The sequence below is a fragment of the Centruroides sculpturatus genome, unplaced genomic scaffold (genome assembly GCF_000671375.1).
Source record: "Centruroides sculpturatus isolate CEXI.00-Female unplaced genomic scaffold, Cexi_2.0 scaffold248, whole genome shotgun sequence".
NCBI lineage: Eukaryota > Metazoa > Arthropoda > Arachnida > Scorpiones > Buthidae > Centruroides > Centruroides sculpturatus.
In genome coordinates, this window is record NW_019384437.1 from 417,641 (window position 1) to 428,969 (window position 11,329).

An 11,329-nucleotide genomic window follows, 5' to 3' on the forward strand; every position below is an offset into this window, starting at 1 on the left:
TTTTCCTTTGTTTAAGGGTATTTGGGCAGTTTATTCTCTGTTGTATTCTCAAGCAAACAATACATACAAGTACAGTACAGTATTTTCTGAGGAAACACGCATACTTATCCTTTTTTAACCCCATTCCCGATAACCCGGCATTTTCACAAACTCGGCCACCCTTCGGTCCACATTAGGCCAAGTTTTCGAGGTTCTACTGTACCCCAAAATTCCCATTTTTCCCTTTAAAAAGGGATATTTTCATAGTGTTCTAAAATCTTCTTACTTAAAATAGAATTTAACGTATATTTACTATTGTAACTTCACTGTTTAAAACTAATTCTGTTTAGCTGTAATGAAAAGACAAAGAAAACAGTAATTTTACTATAAAAATAAGCGTTTCTTTTTTTCATAAGTTTGTTTTTATTCCTTTTTAAACCATACACATAACAATACAGAAGTATTAAAATAAAATATTTCATTTATAACATACCATTACAAACTTCATAGTAATTTTGAAAGTATGAGTCATTATATTCTCTTCGTCATTAATTAATATGATCATACATATTCTGATTGAATCTTTCAAACATGCTGTAATTATATTGCATTGCAAGTTTCTGCATGTAATTTCCTTTCTTTGTAAGTAGTAGTTGCTTGGTTATAGCAAAGCGACACTGGCAATCTGTCGAGGGAGGATGTCTTCCGAGTGGTCTTTCTAAGGGAAACTGCCCCACAATTAGGTGTTACTAACGTGAAGAAAACCCGGAAACGTCACATGGCAAGCCCTTTGACGAGGCGTTAACCACGACCAGTGTTCAGCGGTTTTACCCACTCGGCCACTGTTATACTCATTGTAAGTGGTAACAGATTGTACGATGTGTATTCAGAATAGGCCTAAATAAAGGCGAAAAAAGCAATGCTCAGGGTCTCGCAGATTTGGTAGTAGTTAATATTTTAATACAATGAAGAGTTGAAAATCCAGACTAATTGAGACCAGACCGCATCCAGATTTTTATACGTTTTTCGATCGCCGAATTCGGATTTTCGACTCTTCACTGTATTTAAATCATGAAACTGGTAATTATAAATAGTATAATTATATACAGATCACAGATGACATAAAGGGAGAAAACGCTTATAAAATATGGCTGGAATATTATCTGGACTAAATTTATAAACAGCTAATTCAATAATTCTTATTTATATAACACAAAACGAAAACCAGATCTATCAGAACGAACGATTGAGTAAGAAAATATAGTATTGTACATTTGTATACATGAACAAAAATTAAAATGTCGTATATTCTATTTAAGCACAGATTAAAAGTAGTCATTAGAGTCTAAAATTGAGACTTTATAACTAAATTTTCTAAATCTAAATTTTAAAAATTCCGAAATTTTTAGAGCTAAATGCAAATTGATTGATAATAGAAGCAAAATATCAATAGCTATTACGAAAAATTTGACATTTAGAATATTTTGTTTTTGAATGGTTCTATATATAGCCTATATATAAAATAATAGTAATAATAAAATATAGCAACGAGTTGCGTAACTTTCCCGGCTGTAAAGAGATTTTATTTAAAAAAAAAAACTTGTATATTATTAATCATCTACATAAATAAAAATGTAAATGTTCATTTGTTCAAAATCTTAAATCTCCGAAAGTTCTTCACCGATTGCATTAAAATTTTGAAACAATGTTGCATTCGAATACGCGCGTTTTTATATTATATAGATGTCGAAATTCTCCCCATGGGGGAGAGAGACATGATTCAGGCTGACCGTGAAGAACTGGGCTTCTATTATACTATTTTAGATATGTTTTTTTTTTTTGCGTTTTTAATTGTGTTTTAATAGGGTTCGTGAAGAGAATGTACACTAAGAAGGGATTTTTCGAAATTCCTCTCCGCGGGGAGTGTTATACATTTATAATAAATACATTTTGAGCCACAGCAACGTGTGGCCGGGTACAGCTCGTACTATTAATAAATAAATTGTCTTTGGCGCTATTATGAGATTTTATCCTTATACTAATCTATACTAATATTATAAAGAGGTAATGTTTGTAAGTTTGGATGTAGGGGGTAATCTCCGAAACTACTCATCCGATTTCAAAAATTCTTTCACCAATATTTAGAATGGAACTTCGGGGTGAACATAGGCTGTATATTATTCCGTTAAATATTCATATAAATTAAAAGATATCATCTAGGGTTAAGGCTTTTATGTCCAACAGATGGCGCTACGAGTACGACTCCCTAAGTTTGCTTTTCTGTGAGGATGAACTAAAGCGGATCATCTTCTATCTATCTATATAAATAAAAATGTAATGTTCGTTTGTTCCTACCGATTCCTTTGAAATTTTGACACAACGCTGCATTCGAANGCAGACAGAAAGACAGACAATAGTGAGTAAAGTGAATACAAAATTTCAATGCTTTAAATTTTTTAGTTTCCAGGGAAGGTAAAGTTACATTTAAAAGATACTAGAGGAAAGCAAAATAATAAAAAAAGAAGAAGAAATACGATTCGATATGAAATTCTGAGAAGGAAGGAACCGTGTTCACCACAACCTTAGAAAATTTCAATTCTCTACTTCTAGTTTTCAATAAATCTTAAGGACAGACAAACGTTAAGACGTATATATATATATATATAGTAAATATTAATAACTAGTAAAATATTCATTAAGTCCAATCCATCTCGAGAGATGACACGCGGCGACCTCTTCCCACCTTCTTCACCTTTAATCACCAAAATTTAATAGCATCAATGTCCCTTATACACAAACTGCCATGCCAAATTTCGTTTCTTAATCTTTACCACATCCTGAGATATTAAACGAAATAGATGCCAATAAACACAGACACACATTTGTTGCTAACTCTCCTTTTATTAATAATGATATCGATTATCTCTTGATTTGATTTTTATGTTATTATATAACATTATTAGAATAAATACTTTTATGTGGAGTAGCAAATTACATATTAAAGTTTGTAATTTAATATAAAAAAGATAAAAATTCATATTCAAAGAGAAAGATGCGTGAATAATACCGAAATATATACATAATTTAAAACATTTTAATTAAAAATTAAATGAATAATTATATTTTGTCAGTTAAGTTTGTCACTAAAAGTTCTCTGTAGATCATACTGTTCAATCCGTATCATTATCAATAGGAGAATAAGAGGTCTGTCTGCTTATCCATCTGTACGAAAAAACGTAAATTAAATACAGATTTAAAATACAGTATATATCACGAAATAACATAAAAATTACTTACATAAAAATTATCGCGGGAATCATTAAAAGAACTGTCATCATTAGATAGGATGTCCCGAGAAAAATGTGCAAAGTTTGTGCATAAACTACGTTAAAAACAATATTTGAAAATACTGGCATCAACGCTCCACAAAATGCTAACACAGCAAATATCTTACCTGTAGATTTTTAATTAATGTACATTATAAATATAAAATGAAAATTAAATAATGATTTATTTAAACATAATAATTCAGAAAACTTACTTAATTCATTTTCATTTGCCAGTTTAGAAAGATGAGAATTGACAGCAACGGTGCTAGTTCCACCAATTAATCCAACAACACAACCTAGAACAATACATAAGTATAAATTCGGATAAATTCATTTTGAATAATATTAAAATTTATAATACTAATCTTTGGTTAGCTTTCAACATCAATTTCTGCTTCTAAAAAACAGAAAATATTTTTACATTTTCTGCTTTTGTTTACAACTAAAGCTAGTACAGTACAATTAGCCAGAAAAAAATTATGTATGATTTTCTAACTATTAATAAATTATAAGTTTTATGTATAACTGTTTATATGATTTTTAATGCCTAGATGTCCTAGCCTTATTCATAACAAATATTTCAGACAGAACTGCTATCATATCCTATTCTATATTTAATAACATGAGAAGAATATATATTGAATTCTATTAGATCTGTTATATCTAACATACCTAGAGAAAGTTATGCCCATGCACGAAAATTTCTTTACCGATCAGGATTCGAATCCGGATCCCCATATGTTAGCTAAACCTACTCGCGTACATTTACACAAACAACAACTAGATATTATGCTTTCTTTCATTTTCCTTAATATATATAATATCTGATCTTACCTACATAATACGTCCATTGACGATAAGCTACACACTTAATACCAAATTCTGCAGCGTAAGAAATAATTCCCAAGAGGCCAATTATATCTTCGGACATTTTAAACAGTCGAGAACAAACTGGTACAGCTACAAGAAGACATATTCCGTGAGCTACTTTAAGAGCTGAAGTTATTGTAGAAAATGTTGTGTTATCCCATTTATACATTCTGTTTGCAAAGAAAAATTCTATAGCTGTAGAACCTAAAAAATATTTTTTTAAATTATAATTTTAAATAATTTAAACTTCAGTATTAAATATTATCATATTAAATTAAGCAAAAAATGCGAATTATATTTGTTCTACTTTTCTGGCTCTGTTATATATAACAGAGAGAAAATATGGCAATCGATCAAAAAATAATTCCCCCAAGATTTTTATATTTTTGGACTCAGGGGACCTTGAAACGTTTAAAAATTCGAGGTTTTTTCTGTATGTATGGACGTTAATGTGTGGGGGACACGATTTTATTCACCCTTTTTAAAGCTTACTCCTGTGTATTTTGTCGAAAATTTCTGAAATTTTTCAGGGAGGTTTGTGTATCAAGGGGATTGATGCTTGTAAATATTGGTGGTTCAAGATTGACGGGGTGGGAAGATAAAGGGGTATCGTGTGTCGTATCTCGAGTAAGGTCGGACTTAATGACGATTTTATTAGTTATTAGCATTTACAATTTATTTTTTGTAAAACCCATCCCTACCATCAAAATTAAGTTTTTTGCCATCATATAATAATTAAAAATATAAAAAAATTCAATAATAAAATATCATAACAGATGGCACCACGTATAGTTTTAAACGTTGCCGGGAAAGTTAAGCAAATTGTTGCTGGATTTTTTTTTAAATATGAATTTTTGAAAGCAAATTTGATTTAGGATCTCCAATATATTGCAAATACTAAATGTATATTACGCTGAAAATTGTTAAAATAATATAAAATTCAGAATAAATTTATCTGTTTATGTATATTTCAATAAACAGCTTTTTTTGTAATAACTAGTAACATAAAAATTAAGATCAGGAGTCATGGCAATAACCCCGCCAAGTAAACTAGTCACTACTAATTTGAGGCGGAGAACATATATTTAAATTAAATATATTAAAAATATGATTAAAAATTGCAGTCCGGCATTGTGACGATGTTACAATAAATAATTGCTCGTTTATATTATTTATATTATTTATACTTATATATCACGAATCATTAACGTGAAATGACATCAACAGAACTTACCTGTTGTGCAGAACAGAGCAACACTGTTAGCAAGCATAAGCAACCATATTTGCATTCTGACATTTCCAGGACGAGAAGCAATGCAAGTTCGAACATTTTCTTTTAAATTATCCAATCGAAACAAGTAACGAAGCTTTACTTTAAAGTTCGTTTTACTCTCTTTACTTCTTGTTTCACCAACGAAGAAAAGTACCCAGAAAAATCCCATTACTAATGCAGATAAAGCTATTCCATAAACGGCCGTAACGCCTTCGTACTTATAAATTATTCCTCCTAATTCCATTCCAATGGGATCTGCCAGAACGAAGAAACATTGCAAAATTGTAAATTTTATCGTTCGAGTTTCTTCACTTGTAATGTCTGCAACGTAAGTATAACAAGACGAAATTGCCATTAAGTATCCTCCAAAAATTCCCGACGGAATACCCGCTACAATTATAAAGTAAGCAGGCGCCGATCGAATGATGCTTACTATTGTTAATCCTATACCTTCCAAAATTAAACCAAACGTAGCACTTAATATAGGGAACTTTCTTCCATACTTATCACTCCAGGGACTCAATAGTGTAGTGCTAATAATAGCTGGTAGAGTCGTCACTAACGAACTTCCTAGATTGTAACGAGTAGAAATTTTCTGTACAGATGCTTGAATGGAATCGTATTCTGTAAGATTATTGCATATTTTTTCCGAATAACCAAAATGGAATCTGCACACTCGTTCTAATATTAAGCTCTGTTGAGATACATTTTTCAATGAGATAACAAACATAATTAAAAATAAAAAAAGTTCAATACGTAATTCCCGCACGTGGTTAATGATGGTCATTTTCTCACTTCGACGTTTGTTAATATGTTGTTTGAATGTTAAAGTTACATTTTTTCCTACAGCTGGAAAGAAAAAAAGGCTTTTAATGCATTATTTAAAATAATGGGCACTAAGTACATAAAAAGTAGTTAACGTTAATAAAAAGAAATGTAATGAACTACTAGTTAACTATGTAGTTATTTTGTTTTTATGAAAAGTAGTTGAAACACACAGTTATACGAAAAGAAACATTAGATAGGTTAAAATAACAGTTAAGTTTTCATTCTATCCTATTTATTTAACACTTTTATTTCCTTTCTTAAGTGAAGTCTCAGAATACAAGTTTTTCAAATTTTTCATATGACATTCCGCAACGACTAGATGTTAAAATTTGTCCTGACAAGGAAAACATGTTCCACTGCACCACTACTGGTGAGGATAGTATTGTATTTTAAAAATCATTCTTTATACGCAGGTAGTTGTGTAATACACACAAACCAAGATTGGGCTTGATCAGTAGTTTAAGGCAATGCAACACTTGAATAATCTGTTAAGGGAAAATTATCTATGAGGAGGACTTGTGGAAAATGACCCCTATTTGAGTGTTAATTACTAAATTAGGGCAGTAATTGTAACTAGTAGTTATTTGTATGTGTAGTAGTGATATGTTAAAGTTTAAGAAACCCTCCAACCGAGTCAACCCAGTCTTGGTTTCGTGCCTGCCAGCAAGCTGGTTCACCCTATCGACATCAGTGAACTGTCTCCTAGCATTAGGTGCTGTGGCAGCAGCCACATCCCAAAAACATAGTTATAATGGCTTAGCCCAAAGGCCAAGATAGGCCTGAGCACACCGCCAAGAGGCCTCGACCAAAGACAGGGCGCCGAATGCTTCCCAGGCCCTACAGCCCAGGAATAAGTCAGTTTACAGGTATACAAACCCTGCACCTTGTAACTAGTAGTTAACTACATAGTTTAATTGCATTAGTAAACTCATCTGTATTACCCATGTGTAGAGTTGTAATACGTCCCGTATATACGGGACTGTCACCGTATATATTACTATTTGTCCCGTTTTCTCAACCAAGTTCCTGAGTGGGAAGAAATAGAATGTATTGCATATTTACAAGTAAGAAAAATCGATATTGGCAACACAGAGATTCTATTCAACCAGTTTGTGTATCTAAAAGATTATTTAGAGAAAAATAATATCAACCAAAACTGCGAAGCAACTATGAAATTGAGTATGGAAGAAAAATGGCTGAAGTTTTTGCAGATACAAAGCATTGATCAGAAGTCATTTGTAATAAAGTTATACGAATAGTGTTTGCCATTCCAACACACAATGCAAATGTGAAAGAGAATGTTATCCCTAATGTCAACTTAATGGTCGACAAAAGAAACAGGTTATCAGTGGAGACAATTGAAGAAATTTTGATTTGTCATTATAATTTTAAAATGACTTGCGCCCAATTTTATAATTATGTGAAAGAAGAAAACGATATAATTAAGAAAATAAAATCAACTTTTAAATAAGACTGGGCTAAAAAGGATTAGACTTGCATTTTTTTTATTATTCTACGTATTCATTTTATTAGATTGCTTAATTAAACTTTATTGATTTTTTATCAGAGTAAAATAAAGCATTACCTATCCACCATTTTCATGTTTTATTTATTTAACACTTAAATAAATGTCCCGTATCAATGCTTGGCAATTATGGCAACTCTACCCATCTGTAATTATTTATATATTTTATCTTTGTTCTTATAATGTATAAAATAGTATCTTATTACAGTACAGTATTATTATTTAATAAAGAGTAATACACCATAAGGCNGATTTATTGCAATGCTATATGTAATAAGGATAATAAGTGGAAGCAGCAAATCTACGAAATAATCCCGAAATCTCCAGTCTACCAACCAAATAAAATGGATTTTGCCAATTGAATTTATCTCAATTACTATATTTTGTAAAATTGCAACCTGATTAATTAGGCGATCAACTGCCATAATATCTTTAAACGAAAGACGAGAAAACCTTAAAAATACCCTAAAAGATAACTTTCGATAAGTATATGGAATTACTGTCCTACTGAATTGATTATACGCGTGACCTCGCGGGAGGTAGAAGTATAACTGATAGTTGTACATATTATGTTATTAGACCAATATGAATCTACAATCGTATGTTCATTGGACAGAGAGAGGCCTCTAGAAGATTGTCTCGAATAGCGAAATGCGTGAATGAATAACATTACTTTTCAAGTATCATTTTACAATAATAAACTCATAGACTGTGCAATAAAGATTCTAACTTTTATATACCATTTTCTTTACTGCATCAATGTATCATAACATAGTAGAATGAAAATTAAAACGCATTACCTGTCTGTTGTTTTGCTGCTTGTTAATTGTTTTGAGCACAAGAAGTTTCCAAAATGTTTCCACGTCTCTCTGGAAAATGGATTATAACATTTGAGAATGATACTTCTTCCTAGAATAATTTAAGAATTTAATTTTTAAGAATAGAAAAGATCCAAATGATTGATTAATTAATTAAATATTAAACTAATTTTCTAATACAACGCATTTATTGTCTCATTGAAAAGAATATAAGACAATATCCAAGCGAATATTATTTATAATCTGATAAATTAATTTAATTCGATGCTAAATGGAAACAACCTTAAATATTTTTTATGAAAATTTAAATCTAAAACCAGAAAAATAACTCGCAATTTCCAGAAAACTTTCTATTTCAAGATGGCGCCGGAGAATACGAAATGGAACGAATTCGAATCTGCACAATGTTACAGTTAATGCGTCACGCTTACGTCATAAGCTCTACGTCAGAATATTAACTAATTGCAAATGTTTTATTTAAAACGCTAAAGTAGTCCTCTTTTTCTAAAATATCACTAAGAAATTTGTAATAAAATTATTAAACGTATTCGGTATCCTTACAGGCAGCAAATATAGGTTTAAAGCGTATCTAATTTAAATTAAGTTATTCAATTTTGATAAATTATTAATCGAAAAATATTAAGTTACCTACGTTACGCTAGCTTTCGTTATTAAAATTCGTACGAAAAATGTCAAAATGGAGGGAAAAATAACTCGCAATTTCCAGAAAACNGAAATTCCAAGTAAAAAAAAATCTATATGACATTTTTAAACACCAGATGACAGCACAATACGTGTTTTTATTTGAAAACGAAGTAGTGTTATTGGTTTTGGTTCCGATTTTGTATTGATTTCTTTCGATTTTATGGTGAATGAGATAAAATATTTTAAAGAAAGCAATTCGCAACGTTCATTTTCTCGTGCCAAATTACAATATCCACTAATCCTATTCAATACGAGCGAAAATCGCGATATTTCTGCTGAATGTTGCCTGTCTTTCTGATTGTAAATTAGTCGCAAGTGGAATAAATAAATATACTTAAATAAGCAATAACTATAAATTTTAATATGACACTTACCTCAATTAATTTGACATTAGTGTAATTAGTTCCGAAAGGAGAAAGCAAGTAATGCGATTTAACCTTTGCTGATAACAAAATAATTATACTCGTTTAAAGTCCAGTTGAATGCGTAATATGATAAAAAGCTATATATATAGATTAATTAACTAAATAAACAAATGAGTTTGAAAACTTTTATCGAGTTAAAGTGAATTCAAATATTGGAAACGTGGTTAGATCGAGGATACGTCATGTTTCCACAGCGACCTCAGACGATCACACAATTCTGAACGTCCTTGATCCTGTTACTTCCCGGCTGTTATAACACGAGAAAGTATTGTAATCGTCTCAAACTTTTTCTGATTGTTATAACATTGTAATCGCGTCACATTTCATCCTCCGGGTTTTTAGAATCTCGACGTTATGATACAACCCTGAACCCCAAAAACACAAAAAAACTGAGACAGTATCCGGGATATGTATGTTTGTGTGTTTATGATAGCGTTATTTCATTTAATATCTCAGGATAAAGATTAAGAAACAAAATTTGGAATGATAACTTGTATATAAAACACATTAATGTTATTAAGTTTTGGTGGTTTAAGGTCGAGGAGGTGAGGAGAAAAAGGGGGTCATGTGTCATATCTCGAGTGCAGTCGGGCTTAATGGAAATTTTATTCGTTATTAAATTACAATACATTTAGAAACTCTACCCTCAAAATTAAGCTATTTTTTTGCATTTTTATAATAATGAATAATATAAAAGTTACTTTTTAATAACATTTTATAACAGATAATGCCACAAATAATTCACTATTGTCCTTGTCTATCGTGACTGTGTTTCTGAAACATTAATGTTTTTTGCTGGGAAGTTACATGTAATTCGTTGCTGGAATTTTGTTGTAGTGGTCAGAATTGTGGCTAGTAAATCTAACTTTTCAATTATGAATTTTCTATAAGTACTTGGAACAATTTTGTAATGGTGCTTGTAACCCCTACATCGTAAACTTTTTATTTTATTTTTAGAGTTTATTTAATATTTTCAAATGTTTATTACTGTATTTTAAATTCGTACGTTAATTTTGGAATTGAATGATACTTTATTAATTCGGACATGATGAACATGAAAATAAGTTATTACAATTTTATAGCAAAGAAACAATTTCTGTGGAATTAACAATACAACTTAACAGAGCCTTCTAAAACCTCCTCTTGCCAACCGGATGGCTGAAGCAATACGTTAATGCTTCCTCGGATCGAATTCAGACGGGTCGAAGAAAACCCAGAAGTTTTTTGATCAGGTCCGTCCCAGATATGTCCATCCCGTCTCTCACGACTGACACATTGTGCACCTGGCCGAAGCTACGATAACCATAAAAAAAACTTCTTTCAAATTTGTTTAGTTTACTGAGATATAGCAACGTTACACATGGGTGATCTGCAGGGCCGGATCATCGCATAGACAAATGAGACAAATGTCTAGGGCCCGGTTTTTAGAAGGGCCCGGTCAAACTGTCTATTTTGAAAACATTTGTAAATAAGATAGATTACTCTTCTGTTGGACAACTGTATAATACTGGTAAAACTGGTAAAATATTATATTATTTAAATATTAATCAAAAAGGTTAAATTAAACAAGTAAAACG

At 30.9% G+C, this 11,329-nt stretch overlaps 1 protein-coding gene across 6 annotated transcripts; it reads right to left on the bottom strand.

Moving 5' to 3' along the window:
- Nucleotides 1-2,960: 2,960 nt before the first annotated feature.
- LOC111619980 (proton-coupled folate transporter-like) lies at nucleotides 2,961-10,128 on the bottom strand. Of its 6 annotated transcripts, XM_023361823.1 has the most exons (8): nucleotides 9,275-9,354; nucleotides 8,605-8,713; nucleotides 6,221-6,300; nucleotides 5,413-6,145; nucleotides 4,143-4,382; nucleotides 3,521-3,604; nucleotides 3,277-3,433; nucleotides 2,961-3,201 (listed from the first exon to the last, which is right to left on the bottom strand). In XM_023361823.1, exons 3-8 carry the CDS (start codon nucleotides 6,236-6,238, stop codon nucleotides 3,150-3,152), a joined length of 1,284 nt encoding a protein of 427 aa, XP_023217591.1. In that variant the 5' UTR covers nucleotides 6,239-6,300; nucleotides 8,605-8,713; nucleotides 9,275-9,354; the 3' UTR covers nucleotides 2,961-3,149. The 6 variants fall into 6 exon arrangements, with proteins under 6 accessions (XP_023217591.1, XP_023217589.1, XP_023217586.1 ...); XM_023361821.1 differs by lacking the exons at nucleotides 8,605-8,713; nucleotides 9,275-9,354 and adding an exon at nucleotides 9,702-10,128; XM_023361818.1 differs by having other exon boundaries at nucleotides 5,413-6,300.
- Between the last annotated feature and the right edge of the window lie 1,201 nt (nucleotides 10,129-11,329).